This window comes from Entelurus aequoreus, linkage group LG26 (genome assembly GCF_033978785.1).
Source record: "Entelurus aequoreus isolate RoL-2023_Sb linkage group LG26, RoL_Eaeq_v1.1, whole genome shotgun sequence".
NCBI lineage: Eukaryota > Metazoa > Chordata > Actinopteri > Syngnathiformes > Syngnathidae > Entelurus > Entelurus aequoreus.
Window position 1 is genome coordinate 33,117,645 of NC_084756.1, and position 19,515 is coordinate 33,137,159.

The 19,515-nt window shown below is 39.7% G+C and overlaps 1 protein-coding gene across 1 annotated transcript in view; it reads left to right on the plus strand.

The window, feature by feature from the left end:
* Positions 1 to 15,384, plus strand: part of aldh1l1 (aldehyde dehydrogenase 1 family, member L1) — a 71,155-nt gene extending 55,771 nt beyond the window's left edge. Inside the window, exons 17-25 of the mRNA XM_062037873.1 lie at positions 2,027 to 2,132; positions 2,205 to 2,292; positions 8,273 to 8,366; positions 8,446 to 8,545; positions 8,639 to 8,737; positions 12,607 to 12,772; positions 12,871 to 12,976; positions 13,059 to 13,258; positions 14,927 to 15,384. Of these exons, the coding sequence (XP_061893857.1) occupies positions 2,027 to 2,132; positions 2,205 to 2,292; positions 8,273 to 8,366; positions 8,446 to 8,545; positions 8,639 to 8,737; positions 12,607 to 12,772; positions 12,871 to 12,976; positions 13,059 to 13,258; positions 14,927 to 14,982 (1,015 nt within the window). The 3' untranslated portion in view covers positions 14,983 to 15,384. The remainder of the gene's footprint in view (positions 1 to 2,026; positions 2,133 to 2,204; positions 2,293 to 8,272; positions 8,367 to 8,445; positions 8,546 to 8,638; positions 8,738 to 12,606; positions 12,773 to 12,870; positions 12,977 to 13,058; positions 13,259 to 14,926) is intronic.
* Positions 15,385 to 19,515: the final 4,131 nt, after the last annotated feature.

Sequence of the window (19,515 nt, forward strand, 5' to 3'; positions counted from 1 at the left end):
AGTTTCTTGTAGTTGTAGTATTTATAGTAGTGTACTTGTAGTTTCTTGTAGTTGTAGTAATTATAGTAGTGTACTTGTCGTTTCTTATAGTTGTAGTACTTGAACTAGTATATTGTAGTTTATTGTAGCTGTAGTAGTTTCTTGTAGTTTCTTGTAGTAATTATAATAGTGTACTTGTAGTTTTTTGTAGATGTAGTATTTATAGTAGTGTACTTGAAGTTTCTTTTGTATTAGTGTACTTGAAGTTCATTGTAGTTTCTTGTAGTTGTAGTATTTATTGTAGTGTACTTGTAGTTTCTTGTAGTTGTAGTAGTTTATTGTAGTGTACTTGAAGTTTCTTGTAGTTGTAGTACTTGTACTAGTATACTTGTAGTTTCTTGGAGTTGTATTAGTGTACTTGAAGTTCATTGTAGTTTCTTGTAATTGTAGTATTTATAGTAGTGAACTTGTAGTTTCTTGTTGTTGTAGTAATTATAGTAGTGTACTTGAAGTTTCTTGTAGTTGTAGTACTTGTACTACTATACTTGGAGTCGTAGTCATAGTACTTGTGCCAGTATACTTGTAGTTGTAGTAGTGTACTTGTCGTTGCTTGTAGTTGTAGTACTTGTACTAGTATAATTGTAGTTTATTGTAGTTGTAGTAGTTTCTTGAAGTTTCTTGTAGTAATTATAAAAGTGTACTTGTAGTTTCTTGTAGTTGTAGTATTTCTAGTAGTGTACTTGAAGTTTCTTGTAGTTGTAGCACTTGTACTAGTATATTTGTAGTTTATTGTAGTTGTATTAGTGTACTTGAAGTTTCTTGTAGTTTCTTGTAGTTGTAGTAATTATAGTAGTGTACTTGAAATTTGTTGTAGTTGTAGTACTCGTATTAGTATACTCGTAGTTTTTTGCAGTTGCAGTAGTGCACTTGACGTTTTTGTAGTTGTAGTAGTGTATTGTTGTATCTTGTGATTATAGTACTTTTACTAGTGTACTTGTAATTTATTGTAGTTGTATTTTTTCTAGTATACTCCTAGTTTCTTGTAGTTGTAGTAGTGTACTTGTAATTTATTGTAGTTGTATTTGTTCTAGTATACTCATAGTTACTTGTAGTTGTAGTAGTGTACTTGCAGTTTTATTGTAGTTGTAGTATTTATAGTAGTGTACGTGTAGTTTCTTGTAGTTGTATTACTTGTAGTAGTGTACTTGTAGTTGTAGTAGTGTATTGTAGTATATTGTGATTATAGTGCTTGTACTGGTGTACTTGTAATTTATTGTCGTAATGTATTGTAGTTTCCTGGAGTTGCAGTACTCCAAGTATTATTGAACTTGTAGTTTTGTGTAGTTGTAATACCTGTACTAGTGTACGTTTAGTCTATTGTAGTTGTAGTACTTGTACTGGTGTACTTATAGTTTCATGTAGTTTTAGTAGTGTATTGTAGTTGTAGTATCTTTACTAGTGTACTTGTAGTTTCTTGTAGTTGTAGTAGGGAATTGCAGGTTCTTGTAGCTGTAGTACTAGTTTCTTGTAGTAGCTGTACTTGTTGTGTACTTGTTGTTTCCCTTAGTTATAGCAGCGTATTGTGGGTTCTTGTAATTGAAGTACTTGTAGGAGTGTATTGTAGTTTCTTGTAGTTGTAAATGAGGCTCGGTGGTGTTTGTGGAGGAGTGGGAGCCCTGGGCTCGAACCAACGACCACAAATTGCCAACAAATGAGAGTTAAGTCCAGCAGCACTTGGCAATGAGCTAAAAACCAGTCAGCTCATTGTCCAGCGTGGCTCTTAAGGGCACGGGAAGTGAGGTTTACACAACGTATTAGAGCAAAGCCACACTAACTGGCATCAGTATATGCATGAATTGTACATATATATATAATTATACATATATATTACAATATTATTAATGTCTTGATTTGGTGAGGTCACTGCCTTGATTACAGTACCACTATAAACAGTGTTTTATTTAATAGAAGATGGAAAAAAGTGAAAAAAAGATAATGAGCATTTATGATATGACATGTGTTTTGTGCTTTTTCAATTGTTTTTAAGGGTGTGTGCAATCGTGATTCCTTGGAATTACCCTCTGATGATGCTGGCCTGGAAGACCGCAGCCTGTCTGGCAGCAGGAAACACAGTGGTCCTAAAACCTGCTCAGGTTGCTAGCATGATACTGCATGTTCAGTTTATGCTGGTTCAAGAAAATGCTTTAAATAATGCTCCGTTCCAGGTAACTCCACTGACAGCTCTGAAATTTGCTGAGTTGGCAGCGAAAGCAGGATTGCCTAAAGGCGTGGTTAACATTCTTCCAGGATCAGGTGAGAATATTTAGCTTCTAAAAAGCTCAGACTGGCTTTTTTCACCTGGAAACCCCTACTGTAATGAACATCTCCAGGTTTGTAAGACCTTGTCGACATGGAAGCAAAAGAAAACCAAACAGTTTTTTAAAGTGATCTGTCCAGGCTGGATGGTATGAGGAAATAGTCCTGTTCACACCAAAACACTTCAAACGACTCACAACATAAGACATAGAAGACAGTTTTTCTTCTGAAGAAAACCAGAAAAAGCCAAACAGTAGCTCCCCCCTGAAGACTAACCACCTGTAGGGGTGAACTTAAGGGGTCAAGTGCATGGTGGCGGTCCAGGGCAAGTGCCTGGACAACCTGGTCTTCGTCTTCCAAATCTGGTTCTTGATCTGTCACCTGCCTGGTATGGATTGAGACTAAGCTTGCGCAAGAGGTTGAGAAGTTCCGACAAGACGTATACTCACCTTAACCCAAAGTTCATATTCTGGAACCAAACTCCTCGAGAGGGACTGGACCTGGTTATACTCTGGAATTGCTGCATGGGAGAGAAGGCGAGCTTGTGTGGGCTTATTCATAGTTCACAGGCGCAGTGCGTACATGTTCAAGTCATTTCCACTGATTGAGAAGGTTATTTCCCTACGCCTTCAAGTCAGGGAAAGGGTTCTGACTGTTGCTTGTGTATAAGCGCAACTGAGGATATAATTGAGCAGTGAAAGAAATTCCTCAAGACCCTTCTCAACCCCACAGGAAGCGTACTCTCAGGAGACGAATGCGGATATGCCCATAGCAGAAGTTGGTGATGTAGTCCAAAAACTTCTCAGTGGCAAAGCTCTAGGGGTGGACGAGATTCGCTTTGAAGTTCTGGGTGTTGTGGGAATTTCTTGGTCAACACGTCTCTTCAACAGTTTGTGGAAGGTGGAAGTACCGTGGGAGTTCCTTAACAGACCGGGCTGGTGGTCACCCTTTTCAAAAAGGGTGTGTTCCAAGAACAGGGGGATCACACTTCTCAGCCTCCCTGGAAAAATCTATTACAGAATGCTGGAGAAAAAGGGTACAACCGGTTAGTTAAACCTCAGCTACAAGGTGCAATGTGCTTTTCACTCTGGTCGTTGAAAAATGGACCAGCTCTAAACACTTTTAAGGGTCCTGGAGGGTGCATGAGAGTTGGCCCAACCACATGGGTCTGCGTGGAGAGGTTATTTGGTGACCACAGATGAAGCACTAGCTGTTCAAAGTCAGGACCCAGGGTGGTCCACTCATCTGTGCATCAGTTGGGGACGTCTCTGCGCTACTGACTTGTCTCCACTCAAGATGATCCCCTGCTGGCCTTACTATGGTCTGGACTCTCACACTATTAACTAGATCCACTCGACATCCATTGCACCGGGCGCCCATCTGGGGTCCCCTCCAAGGTTTCTCATTGTATCCCATTGGGTTGAGTTTTTTCTTGCCCTGATGTGGGATCTGAGCCGAAGATGTCGTTGTGGCTTGTGCAGCCCTTTGATACACTTGTGATTAAGGGCTACATAAATCAACTTTGATTGATTGATGGTGGAACCGGGGTTAGTGCATGTGCCTCACAATACGAAGGTCCTGGGTTCAATCTCTTTCTGTGTTTGCATGTTCTCCCCGTGACTACAAGGGTTCCCTCCGGGTACTCCGGCTTCCTCCCACCTCCAAAGACATGCACCTGGGGATAGGCCCCTCCCACCTCCAAAGACATGCACCTGGGGATAGGCCCCTCCCACCTCCAGAGACATGCACCTGGGGATAGGTTGATTGGCAACACTAAATGGTCCCTAGTGTGTGAATGTGAGTGTGAATGTTGTCTATCTGTGTTGGCCCTGCAATGAGGTGGCAACTTGTCCAAGGTGTACCCCGCCTTCCGCCCGAATGCAACTGAGATAGGCTCCAGCACCCTCCGCAACCCCAAAAGGGACAAGCGGTAGAAAATGGATGGATGGATGATTGATTGATTGATAAGCTCTGTTGACTTAAAAAGGCCATTTGACTGTGTCCCTTGCATTGTCCATTAGGGTTGTGAAAGATAGACCAATACCACCAGATATCCAGTTTGACAAGTAAACAATTCGGTTTTGTCGGTAGTAGCTATGGAAGTATTATTGTAGCAAAATCATTTGCTGTGTTTGAAGTTGTCTGGCCGTATTATGAGTTGTCTGTGGGTTAAAAAAAATAATCTCTATTTCCTCGATTGGTTGTTTTTTCACACGTGACTTTTTGCTACGTTTCTGCCAATAAAGAGACGTGTGTCCTTATTCTGAGGTGTGTATGTGTAAAGCAATCCATGTCTAAGAGTTTGATGTCCGTAAAAAAAATGTCTCAGTCCGTATTCAGATTTGTGTGAAACAGGAACCCTGATTGGCTGTCTTTTTACAAGAGACTTTTGCTACACTCCTGCGGTGTAAGACTTGTCTGTCCGTGCAGTTATTCAAAGTTGTAAAAAGAGTTGTCTGTCTGTAACTATATCAATCAATCAATCAATGTTTATTTATATAGCCCTAAATCACAAGTGTCTCAAAGGGCTGCACAAGCCACAACGACATCCTCGGTACAGAGCCCACATAAGGGCAAGGAAAAACTCACCCCAGTGGGACGTCGGTGTGAATGACTATGAGAAACCTTGGAGAGGACCGCATATGTGGGTAACCCCCCCCCCCCCCCCCCTAGGGGAGACCGAAAGCAATGGATGTCGAGTGGGTCTGACATAATATTGTGAAAGTCCATATCTTGCTGTTCCCTTTTCTCAACACTAGTCGGCGCCTTGCACCCACTCACATTTGTGTTGGTGTAGAAGCCAAGAACAGTTATAGTGGAGTTTTCATCACTTTATGTACATAAAAGGGGCCAAAATTATCTCGTTTCCTAGCATATACACTACCGTTCAAAAGTTTGGGGTCACCCAAACAATGTTGTGGAATAGCCTTCATTTCTAAGAACAAGAATAGACTGTCAAGTTTCAGATGAAAGTTCTCTTTTTCTGGCCGTTTTGTACAGTGCGTTTCCTTCACAAATAAGGACATTTCAATGTGACCCCAAACTTTTGAACGGTAGTGTAGCTATCGGCACAGCAGCACCAGCTGCTTGCTGAGGACGGTGACTGCTGCTTGCTTTCAGCTCAGAGTCTCCCAAGACACAAAAAAAGTCTCCAATATGCCCGGGAAAAGTCACTAGATTTGTCGCTAGTAGCTGTTTACAAAATAAGTCACCAAGAGGATTAACACTGTCGGTGCCATCCTCGAGTACGTCTTTTGCTTTGAAATGGTATTTTAAAATGTGCGCCGATTATAAAAAATGTTTGTCGCTGCAATACTAACAAGTTACCTTAGTTTTATCCTAAATTTAGTTTTGAAGCAAAATGGGCCGCGTCTCATCGTGATCACAGACTGTGTAACAAATGTGCGTATCTTCCGGGTTAAGTCTTAACCTGGAACTGATTACCGTATTTTTCGGACTATAAGTCGCAGTTTTTTTCATAGTTTGGCCGGGGGTGCGACTTATACTCAGGAGCGACTTATGTGTGAAATTATTAACACATTAGCGTAAAATATCAAATAATATTATTGATCTCATTCACGTAAGAGACTAGACGTATAAGATTTCATGGGATTTAGCGATTAGGAGTGACAGATTGTTTGGTAAACGTATAGCATGTTCTATATGTTATAGTTATTTGAATGACTCTTACCATAATATGTTACGTTAACATACCAGGCACCTTCTCAGTTGCTTATTTATGCCTCATATAACGTACACTTATTCAGCCTGTTGTTCACTATTCTTTAGACATTTTAAATTGCCTTTCAAATGTCTATTCTTGCTGTTGGCTTTTATCAAATACATTTCCCAAAAAAATGCGACTTATACTCCAGTGCGACTTATATATATTTTTTTCCTTCTTTATTATGCATTTTCGGCCGGTGCGACTTATACTCAAGAGCGGCTTATAGTCCGAAAAATACGGTAATCATCATTCATATTTGATAACACGATCATTTATTTTTATTAATCACATGCGTTACTACGTTATGGTTGACAGTCCTACTAAAAATAAATATATTTGACATGTGATTCTGTTGTTTGTCACAAGTTTTGTTCATAATTTTCATGGACAGTTTTTGAGGGTGTCTGCTATTTGCAGATTGTGTGGTCTTGATGGTGTCGTCTAGCTGTGAACTTCGCTGTTTGCTGGGGCGGTTCGCAGCTGAATGTGAAGCTTCTGGGATGAGGCTCGGCGCCTCCAAATCTGGGGCCGTGGTTCGCAACTGGAAGAGGTTTTTGTTCACCCTTCGGATTGGGACTGAGGTCTGGCCCCAAGTGGAGGAGCGCAAGATCGACATGGGAATCTGAGCAGTGTCTGGATTAATGTGGTCGCTGTACCAGATTGTCGTGGTGAAGAGAGATCTGAACCGAAAAGCAAAGCTCTTGATTTACTGGTCCATTTTCATTCCTGTCTTCACACACAGTATGGTCACAAGCTTTGGTTAGTGGCTTAAAGAGCAAGATGGCCGATAGAAGCAATACAGTTTCCTTGGTAGGGTGAACAGCCTCACCTTAACAATTGAGGTGGCTTGGGCATATACAAAACCCAAAACCAATTAAGTTGGCACATTTTTTTCAACCTATATTCAATTGAATAGACTGCAAAGACAAGATACTTAACGTTCGAAATAGTACCTTTTTTTTTGCAAATATTAGCTCATTTGGAATTTGATGCCTGCAACATGTTTAAAAAAAGCTGGCGCAAGTGGCAAAAAAGACTGAGAAAGTTGAGGAATGCTCATCAAACACTTATTTTGAACATCCCACAGTTGAACAGGCTAAATGCTCAGTCATTCACAAACAAGGATGGGGCGAGGGTCACCATTTTATGAACAAATGCATGAGCAAATTTTCGAACAGTTTAAGAACAACATTTCTCAACCAGCTATTGCAAGGAATTTATGGATTTCCCCAACTACGGTCCGTAATATCATCAAAAGGTTCAGAGAATCTGGAGAAATCCCTGCACGTAAGCGTTAATGCCCTTGACCTTCGATCCCTCAGGCGGTACTGCATCAAGAACCAACAGCAGTGTGTAAAGGATATCACCACATGGGCTCAGGAACACTTCAGAAAATCACTGTCAGTAACTACAGTTTGTCGCTACAACTGTAAGTGCAAGTTAAAAGTCTACTATGCAAAGCGAAAGCCATTTATCAACAACACCCAGAAACGCCCCCGGCTTCACTGGGCCCGAGTTCATCTAAGATGGACTGAGCCACATTCCACATTCTGCACGTGTTACAACAGCGTGGCTTCGTAGTAAAAGAGTGCAGGTACTAGACTGGCCTGCCTGTAGTCCAGACCTGTCTCCCATTGAAAATGTGTGGCGCAATATTAAGCGTAAAATACCACAACGGAGACTGTTGAACAACTTAAGATGTACATCGAGCAAGAATGGGAAAGAATTCCACCTGAAAAGCTCCAAAAATTGGTCTCCTCAGTTCGCAAACGTTTACTGAGTGTTGTTAAAAGGAAAGGCCATGTAACACAGTGGTGAACATGTTTTTGCAATGTGTTGCTGCCATTAAAATCTAAGTGAATGATTATTTGCAAAAAATATAAAATTTCTCAGTTGGAACATTAAATATCTTGTCTTTGCAGTCTATTCAATTGAATATAAGTTGAAAAGGATTTTCAAAAATTTTATTCTGTCTTTATTTACGATTTACACAACGTGCCAACTTCACTAGTTTTAGGTTTTGTAGTTCTGAAGGAGGCTCAGGGTTAGACCAAGTTCGCACTGGAAGGAGTATTATTCAAAGCTGGCCTGAGAACGCCTTGGTGTCCTCTAGTGGGCTTCCATACTGAGACTGGTGTCCCTGTGACCCGGACTTCGACAAGCAGAAAAATATGGATGAATATATGAATACCTCTCTGAACATTGTTATATTTGTAATGTCATGTGACAAAAACACTATCAATTTTGCAGGCGCTCTGGTGGGTCAGCGTCTGTCTGACCATCCTGACGTCCGAAAACTGGGGTTCACAGGTTCAACTGAAATTGGTAAACACATCATGAAAAGGTGAGCCTCCAGGACAAACATGCAAAGTGATCATTAGACAACTTTTCTTGACATCTTGCCTCTTGTTGTCCTTTCCAAGCTGTGCAGTCAGTAATGTGAAAAAAGTGTCCCTGGAGCTCGGAGGAAAGTCCCCGCTCATCATCTTCAGTGACTGTGACTTCGACAAAGCAGTGCGCATGGTACGTCATTCACAGGAGCACACCGTCCACTTTAGGTATGTCGTAGCACATGAAGATATATGCAATGATATCAGTGTACTTTGTGTATTCCAGGGCATGAGTTCAGTGTTCTTCAACAAAGGAGAAAACTGTATAGCAGCTGGCAGACTCTTTGTGGAAGACAGTATTCACGACCAGTTTGTCAAGAAAGTGGTACGTGTCTTTTATTGTCTTTTGTAAGATTGCTGCAATGAATAAAATCAGATTTGTACTGCGGCTTAATAGAAATGATCTTGGATGAGAGCCGGTACACTGACTCTGAGTTCAAGTTAAAGTTCCAATGATTGTCACACTTACACTAGGTGTGGTGAAATGTGTCCTCTGCATTTGACCCATCCCCATGTTCACCCCCTGGGAGGGGAGGGGAGCAGTGAGCAGCAGCGTGCGCCGCGCCGCGCTCGGGAATCATTTGGTGATTTAACCCCCAATTCCAACCCATGATGCTGAGTGCCAAACAGAGAGGCAATGGGTCCCATTTTTTTTAAAGTCTTTGGTATGACTCAGGGTTTGAACTCACAACCTCCCAGTCTCAGGGCGGACACTCTAACCACAAGGCCACGGAGCTAGTTGAGGGTGTTTTTCCAGCATGATAATTAGGGATGTCCGATAATGGCTTTTTGCCAATATCCGATATTCCGATATTGTCCAACTCTTAATACTTATAATTATATACAGTCGTGGAATTAACACATTATTATGCCTAATTTGGACAACCAGGTATGGTGAAGATAAGGTCCTTTTTTTAAAAATTAATAAAATAAGATAAATAAATTTAAAAAAAATTCTTGAATAAAAAAGAAAGTAAAACAATATAAAAACAGTTACATAGAAACGAGTAATTAATGAAAATGAGTAAAATTAACTGTTAAAGGTTAGTACTATTAGTGGAGCAGCAGCACGCACAATCATGTGTGCTTACGGACTGTATCCCTTGCAGACTCTATTGATATATATTGATATATAATGTAGGAAGCAGAATATTAATAACAGAAAGAAACAACCCTTTTGTGTGAATGGGTGTAAATGGGGGAGGGAGGTTTTTTGGGTTGGTGCACTAATTGTAAGTGTATCTTGTGTTTTTTATGTTTATTTAATAAAAAAAAATAAAAAAAAATACCATACCGATAATAAAAAAAAAGGATACCGATCATTTCCGATATTACATTTTAAAGCATTTATCGTCCGATAATATCGGCAGGCCGATGTTATCGGACATCTACTGATAATGACTCAAAACAATAGAAACTAATGAGAAGGATATTAAGACCTCAAAGTGGTTGAGACAGTCTCCAGACCATAATCCCACAGAAAATCATTGGATGGAGCTAAAACTTAAAGTTGACAAGCAACAGCCTCTAAACATTCGGTATTTGGAGGTAATCGGTGAAAAGGGGCAGACAAAAGGTCTTCCTGAGATGTTTTCAACCCTGATGACTATCTACACCAAATACTAAATCACCTTTTGCATTGCATCAAATACTTGTTCAGGCCAAACTCTATTTTATTTAAAACATTTATGATCTCTTAATTGTCGGCGTCTGTTTGTGTGTTAGTTAGTTCCCTTCTTCATAACTCTGGACTCCGCACTCAGACAAGCCATTACTGGGCAGGAGAAGGATCTGGACTTGTAAGTCAAGAAGAAAGTCTGCCATAGTCCGAGCAGACCTTGGCAATACATCTGCTTGTTGTCTGACTGAGTATAACAGGTACAAGAGCTCTTGAACAGAGTGGAGGCAGAATGTGCCAGGCTTGAATGTAAATAAAACCATATTTATACTGAACAAAAATATAAACACAACACTTTTGTTTTTGCCCTCATTTTTCATGAGTTGAACTCAAAGATCTAAAACTTTTACTGTATGCACAAAAACATATTCCTCTCAAATATTGTTCACAAATCTGTCTAAATCTGTGTTGGTGAGCATTTCTTCTTTGTCAAGATAATCCATCCCACCTCACAGGAGTGGCATATCAAGATGTTGATTAAACAGCATGATTATTGCACAGGTGTGCCTTAGGTTGCCCACCATAAAAGGCCACTCTGAAATGTGCAGTTTTGCTTTATTGGAGGTATGGGGGGGTCAGAAAGCAGTCAGTATCTGGTGTGACCACCATTTGCCTTGCAACACATCTCCTTCGAATAGAGTTGATCAGGTTGTTGATTGTGGCCTGTGGAATGTTGGTCCACTCTTCAACGGCCGCGCAAAGTTGCTGGATATTGTCAGGAAGTAAAACACGCTCCATGCCCAATGGGTGACATGTCCGCTGAGTATGCTGGCCATGCAAGAACTGGGATGTTTTCAGCTTGCAGGAATTGTGGACAGATCCTTGCAACATGGGGCCGTGCATTGTCTTGATGGTCTGAGGTGGATGGCACAACAATGAGCCTTAGGATCTTGTCACGGTATCTGTGTGCATTCAAAATACCATCAATAAAATGCACTTGCGTTCGTTGTCCATAGCATGCCTGCCCATACCATAAACCCACTCCCACCATGGGCCTCTCGATTCACAACGTTGACATCAGCAATCCTCTCTCCCACACGTCGCCACACACGCTGTCTATACCGTGAAAACTGGGATTCATACGTGAAGAGAACACCTCCAACGTGCCAGACACCTTCGAATGTGAGCATTTGTCCACTCAAGTCGGTTACAAAGAAAAACTACAGTCAGGTCGACACCCAGCTGCGGACGAGGAGAATGCAGATGTGCTTCCCTGAGACGGTTTCCCACAGTTTGTGCAGAAATTATTTGGTTATGCAAACCAATTGTTGCAGCAGCTGTCCTGGTAGCTGGTCTCAGATGATCATGGAGGTGCACCAGCTGGACTGGAGGTCCTGGGCTGGTGTGGTTCCACTTGGTCTGCGGTTGTGAGGCTGGTTGGATGTACAGCCTAATTCTCTGAAACGCCTTTGGAAACGGCTTATGGTAGAGAAATGAACATTTAATTCACGGGCATTCAGCATGCCAACTGCACACTCTTTGTGCTGTGTGATAAAACTGCACATTTCAGAGCGGCCTTTTATTGTGGCACACTTGCAATAATCATGCTGTTTATTCAGCATTTATATGTCACACCTGTGAGGTGGGATGGATTAACTTGGCAAAGAAGAAATGCTCACTAACACAGATTTAGACAGATTTGTGAACAATATGTTGTTTATGTAGTAAAAGTTTGAGATATTTTAAGTTCAACTCATGAAAAATGGGAGCAAAACGGGGAGACGAGACACACAGCTCGTGACGCGGGAAAAGAGGAATGCTGCTGGATGACGACAAGGAAAACACAAGACAAGTTAACACGGCAGGGAAGAAAACAGAGAGAGCATAGGGCTAGATACGACTCGCTTACTGTACAGAAACAGGTTGTTACGTTCCGGCCCAGGATAGCAGGCTGTGATGGCCTAAGAAGGCAGGTCTTCTCATCAGTGACAGGTGCGTTGATTGCGGCTGTTTGCTGCAGCCGGACTGGCGCAGCCCCACAAAGAGAAATATAGTGGAGACAGACAAGAGTGTTCACTTTGTTTCTTTCATGCCATAGATAAATATAAAAGTTATGGAGGGTTACAAGGAAGGAAGGAAGAAAAATCGGATTAAAGTGATTACATTTTTTGGGGTGATCTGGATCATCTTTACTACTTTACCTTACTTGAACTGAACTTCTCTGTGTATTTATGCTTATGGCGCCGGTCCTGCCTCCATCCACAGAGACAAAGAAAGTGGATATTGACAAGAGGGTTCACTCCGTTTATTTAATTCTGCTATCGAACAGTAGTAGCATAGCTCAATAAATTTTGGGCACATTTTGATTTGGAAGTTCAGGAAATGTCTTGGGATAAGTCGTTAGATTTTGGTGCTGATCCAGATCACCGTCTGGGTTCAGGATTTATTTGAAGGATTATTCACAATTGGGAAGATTTGAGCGCTTTTCTAAACAGGTATTATGTTTTATCATTCTTACGGGACAATTGTGTTTTTTGTCGTGTTGTATGAGGTGCTCATCACTGCTTCTCTGTCAGGTCGAAGAAATGAAGAAGATGAAGATTGGAGATCCACTGGACCGCTCCACAGACCACGGCCCTCAGAACCACAAAGCCCACTTGGACAAATTGGTGGAATATTGTCAGACTGGCGTCAAAGAGGGTGCCACCCTGGTGTGTGGTGGCAAACAAGTGCAGAGACCAGGTAAGGCAATAATGGCTGCCTTTGCATTTTTAGCAATGCTTGTCTCCAGCTAAAGAGCAAATGTTGATGGATACCAATTTTGTTGTCTTTCCGGACAGGCTTCTTCTTTGAGCCCACTGTGTTCACAGACGTGCAAGACCACATGTACATCGCCCGAGAGGAGTCGTTTGGCCCCGTCATGATCCTTTCCAAGTTCAACAGCAGGTAAACTGTGACCACAGAGGATTTCACGCCGAGACATTACTGGGTTTTTCATCGTACTTCCTGCCTGGTTTACCCGATTTAGTGACGTGGATGATGTCCTGCGTAGAGCCAACGCCACAGAGTACGGCCTCGCCTCAGGTGTTTTTACACGGGACATCAGCAAAGCATTGTATGTCAGTGAAAAACTCAATGCTGGCACAGTCTTTGTCAACACCTACAACAAGACCGATGTGGCTTCACCCTTCGGGGGCTTCAAACAGTCGGGCTTTGGAAAAGACCTGGGTAAGCTAAGATCGCCGTATCGCACAAAACCTCAAGACGTTAGTTCAAGGTGCAACATTTTTCTTGTACTTAACACCATAATAGGCCTGTTAATTTTATGCAATAAATCCTTCTTGACATTGTTTAAAAAACCTGATTTGGAAATATAAACATTATACAAAACCCAAAACCAGTGAAGTTGGCACGTTGTGTAAATGGTAAATAAAAACAGATTACAATGATTTGCTAATACTTTTCAACTTATATTCAATTGAATAGACTGCAAAGACAAGATACTTAAATTGTTTTTTTTTGCTGCAACATGTTTAAAAAAAGATGGCACAAGTGGCAAAAAAGACTGATAAAGTTGAGGAATGCTCATCAAACACTTATTTGGAACATCCCACAGGTGAACAGGCTAATTGGGAACAGGTGGGTGCCATGAGTGGGTAAAAAAGCATCTTCCATGAAATGCTCAGTCATTCACAAACAAGGATGGGGCGAGGGTCACCACTTTGTGAACAAATGCCTGAGCAAATTGTCGAACAGTTTAAGAACAACATTTCTCCACCAGCTATTGCAAGGAATTTAGGGATTTCACCATCTACGCTCCGTAATATCATCAAAAGGTTTAGAGAATCTGGAGAAATCCGTATGTACATGGCATTGCCCGTGATCTTCGATCCCTCAGGCGGTACTGCATCAAAAACCGACAACAGTGTGTAATGGATATCATCACGTGGGCTCAGGAACACTTCAGAAAACCACTGTCAGTAACTACAGTTTGTTGCTACATCTGTGAGTGCAAGTTAAAACTCTACTATGCAAAGCGAAAACCATTTATCAACAACACCCAGAAACGCCGCCGGCTTCGCTGGGCCCGAGCTCATCTAAGATGGACTGATGCAAAGTGGAAAAGTCTTCTGTGGTCTCACGAGTCCACATTTCAAATTGTTTTTGGAAGCTGTGGATGCCAGCATGTGTGATGGTATGGGGGTGTATTAGTGCCCAAGACATGGGTAACTTACACATCTGTGAAGGCACCATTAATGCTGAAAGGTACATACAGGTTTTGGAGCAACATATGTTGCCATCCAAGCAACGTTATCATGGACGCCCCTGCTTATTTCAGCAAGACAATGCCAAGCCACGTGTTACAACAGCATGGCTTCATAGTAAACGAGTGCAAGTACTAGACTGGCCTGCCTGTAGTCCAGACCTGTCTCCCATTGAAAATGTGTGGCGCATTATGAAGCCTAAAATACCACAACTGAGACCCCGGACTGTTGAACAACTTAAGCTGTACATCAAGCAAAAATGGGAAAGAATTCCACCTGAAAAGCTTCAAAAATTGGTTTCCTCAGTTCCCAAACGTTTACTGAGTGTTATTAAAAGGAAAGGCCATGTAACACAGTGGTAAAAATGCCCCTGTGACAACGTTTTTGCTATGTGTTGCTGCCATTAATCTCTAAGATAATGATTGTTTGCAAAAAAAAAAAAAAACATTCAGTTTCTCAGTTGGATCATTAAATATCTTGTCTTTGCAGTCTATTCAATTGAATATAAGTTGAAAAGGATTTGTAAATTATTGTATTCTGTTTTTATTTACGAATTACACAACGTGTTAACTTCACTGGTTTTGGGTTTAGTAAATCAATGCCGTACTAACTGTCAGTACTACTCCACCAGGTCAAGAGGCGCTCAACGAATACCTGAAGACCAAGGCTGTGACCATCGAGTACTGATTCTGTCTAAACATGTCCTATCTGTCCATAACATGCCTTGTTGTATTTCAGGCTTGCCCTAATATTGTTTTGCAATGTCATTAGTCAGAAGAGGCCTTTTGAAAACATGAATTGCATGTAAATATGGCTTACATTAGGTCATAAGCGTCTTAAAATCTGTAACAGATCTACACTACCTTGAACCTTGTTATTCTGCGGAGCTAATCACGTTGTTCATGGTAGTTTTACTTGAATAACCCAGCTACTGTTGGAAAGTATTTGTAAGTGCTGTACTGTCATGGACTGGATAGACACTGGAATGTGCTTTCTTCTGACCTCGCTCTGCATTGATCTGGAATATGTGATATCTAACTTGCTACTGTGAATAAATACATCCACCAACGTCCGCCGTCCCTCCTATAAAGCTTATAGCCAGACCACAAGTCTTGAGTAACACTGGTTGTAGTGTCACGGTCAGGTCAAGTACAGTGATGGTTGCAGGGGTGCCGAAAAGGGGGGGGGGGGGGGGGGGGGGGGTAAAGGAGACAGATTCTAGGGGCCCATGATGGAGGGGGGCCGAGAGAGGCCCCTAATGATGATGAAATTATAATACAGGGGGCCCTGTAAAGATTATTTTCATGGGGCCCAAAATCCCTAGCGGCGCCCCTGGATGGTTGGATCCTAAGATGCAGACACATGAAGGAGAGTAGCAAAAAGTCTTTATGGACAAAAATGTGAATGTAAAGGAGCACAAAGTACATACACTGCAAAAAGAACAATTGTGGATGTTACAGTATAAAACTTGAAGCTGAAGCGTCAGAGTTTTACTGTATGCGCAATGACGCTTCTTATCCACCCTGATGGAGGTTGAGAGGTGCTGCAACGAGAAATGGGTGAAACTGCCCAAATATAGGTGTGCCAAGTTCGTGGCATCGTATTCAAAAAGACTTGAGGCTGTAATTGCTACCAAAGGTGCATCAACAAAGTATTGAGCAAAAGCTGTGAATATTTTAAAGACTGTAAAAATATCTGTTTTTTTTCATATTTAATTCATTTTCAGAAATTTCCAAAAATTGTATTTTTCACATTACCATTACTTATTGTGTGGGTTATTGTGTGTAGAATTTTGAGGACAAAACATTTGTTATTATAATTTTTTTTTTCCATTTTGGAATAAGGCTGTAACATAACAAAATGTGGAAAAAGTAAAGTGCTGTGAATATTTTTCGGATGCACTGTTTATTGTGTGTGTGTATATATATATATATATATATATATATATATATATATATATATATATATATATATATATATATATATATATATATATATATATATATATATATATATTTGTATGTGTATATATATGTATACACTATCTTTCAAAAATTTGGGGTCACATTGAAATGTCCTTATTTTTGAAGGAAAAGCACTGTACTTTTCAATGAAGATAACTTTAAACTAGTCTTAACTTTAAAGAAATACACTCTATACATTGCTAATGTGGTAAATGACTATTCTAGCTGCAAATGTCTGGTTTTTGGTGCAATATCTACATAGGTGTATAGAGGCCCATTTCCAGCAACTATCACTCCAGTGTTCTAATGGTACAATGTGTTTGCTCATTGGCTCAGAAGGCTAATTGATGATTAGAAAACCCTTGTGCAATCATGTTCACACATCTGAAAACAGTTTAGCTCGTTACAGAAGCTACAAAACTGACCTTCCTTTGAGCAGATTGAGTTTCATATTTAGTATGACTGTTATACTGTCATATTAAATTAAAAAAAACTAGCTTGTGTCTTTGCAAACTTTACAAAAGATCATTTTCCTAGTAAAACTAACAAAGATACATGTCTCCAGGCATTATTACCCATTTTGCATGGGTTGTTTAGGAATTATGTTTGAATACATTTTTATTGCTTTTTTCGCATTATCTCAGGATTCTTAGATCATTACTTTCATATTGAGTAAAAAACTACTTTTTGTTTTTGCAAACCTTACAAACTCACATAAATACATTATTACAGGCATTTTTAGACATGACACATGTTTGGTTTTGGAGTTATGTTTTGATAACTTTCATATTTAGTAGGACTGTTATACTGTCATATTTAATTTAAAAAAACTAGCTTGTGTCTTTGCAAACTTTACAAAATATCATTTTTCTAGTAAAACTAACAAAGATACATGTGTCCAGGCATTATTACCCATTTTGCATGGGTTGTTTAGGAGTTATGTTTAAATACATTTTTATTGCTTTTCTCGCATTATCTCAGGATTCTTAGATCATTACTTTCATATTGAGTAAAAAACTACTTTTTGTTTTTGCAAACCTTACAAACTCACTGTTCTGTTACAACTAAAAGTTGTAAACTCTTGTTGTTGAAATGTGTTGTTATGTAATTAACATTATTACATGTGTATTTGTCGCCATCATGTGGTCATGGCAGTTAATACATCTTTGAGAAGTGTGTATTTTGAATCAAACTTTATTGACCGGAAGTTACATAAGCCAAGCAGAGAAATCTCCGGTTCCAGCACGTACTTTATGGTGGTTATTTTAGAAGAAAAACTGCATATATCCTTTGTTTAAGGTTGCATCGCCGGTATGTATCATAAGTTAAACTTTGAAACTTGGTTTTTGTCTAAAATATTTCGAGCTAAATTTATGATTTTTGATGTATGATCTTTGCCATACTCATTAGCAATAATTTGCGATGTCATCTAAGATGGCGTCGTAGTACAATTTCACTTTGTTTACCTTCTCATGTCTTGTAAGGTAGCATTACAGCATATATATGAATACATTTGCATAACATATGTATATATTGACTGTATTGTTTTTCTTTTAAGTTTCACCCTTTTGAATGTCATTAAACCTGCTGACAACGCTCATCGGTCTCCAGAGTGGTGACGTAAGAAAGGTGTTAAACAGCCCTTGCATCAGACATGCACCCCTAACGGCAATACATTATTACAGGCATTTTTAGACATGACACATGTTTGGTTTTGGAGTTATGTTTATATAACTTTCATATTTAGTATGACTGTTATACTGTCATATTGAATAAAAAAAAACTAGCTTGTATCTTTGCAAACTTTACAAAAGATCATTTTCCTAGTAAAACTAACAAAGATACATGTCTCCAGGCATTATTACCCATTTTGCATGGGTTGTTTAGGAATTATGTTTAAATACATTTTTATTGCTTTTTTCGCATTATCTCAGGATTCTTAGATCATTACTTTCATATTGAGTAAAAAACTACTTTTTATTTTAGCAAACCTTACAAACTCACATAAATACATTATTACAGGCATTTTTAGACATAACACATGTTTGGTTTTGGAGTTATGTTTTGATAACTTTCATATTTAGTAGGACTGGTATACTGTCATATTTAATTTTAAAAAACAAGCTTGTGTCTTTGCAAACTTTACAAAATATCATTTTTCTAGTAAAACTAACAAAGATACATGTGTCCAGGCATTATCACCCATTTTGCATGGGTTGTTTAGGAGTTATGTTTAAATACATTTTTATTGCTTTTCTCGCAATATCTCAGGATTCTTAGATCATTACTTTCATATTGAGTAAAAAACTACTTTTTGTTTTTGCAAACCTTACAAACTCACTGTTCTGTTACAACTAAAAGTTGTAAACTCTTGTTGTTGAAATGTGTTGTGCTTAAATAAGCTTGTTATGTAATTAACATTATTACATGTGTATTTGTCGCCATCATGTGGTCATGGCAGTTAATACATCTTTGAGAAGTGTGTATTTTGAATCAAACTTTATTGACCGGAAGTTACATAAGCCAAGCAGAGAAATCAGGGGCACTTGCACCAATTGAGCACGGCACATCAAGTCCGCACAGAGCAGAGCGGATCGTGCGGGACAGGAAGTAATGTACAAAATACAAAATAAAACAGCGGGTTAATTTTCAAAATAAAATGCACTGTGTTTACGGCGGATCACATTTCTCTCACAGTACAGTTTTAGATATAAGGTTATTGTGACTTTGCTATTACTGTGTGGGTTAACAAAATAACAACAATAATAATAAGAAGAACAATGATAAGAATAATAATAATTGTTATTATTATTAATAATAATAATAATTTCAGCATTCTGGGGATATAAGATGTAGGTTATCTGTTAGGAATATTGCCATCTGTATTTAAACTTGATTCATGTTGATTATGCCTGCAGCACAATGCCAAAAAAAAGAAAGGATACAGCCCTCTACTGGCCCCTGGTCCCTATTTTTGGCCCTGTATTGCGTTTCAGTTGTTTAGTCTGAGCATTAAGTGAGATAGACCATAAGTTACAACTTGATGGTGTTTTCATCAAGTTAAGGGAAGAAGGACAGATTTTCACATTGAAGTTTTTTCCATTTGGGTATTTATTTTTGTAATTATTTTTGGGGCGGCGTGGCGAAGTTGGTAGAGTGGCCGTGCCAGCAATCGGAGGGTTGCTGGTTACTGGGGTTCAATCCCCACCTTCTACCATCCTAGTCACGTCCTTTGTGTCCTTGGGCAAGACATTTC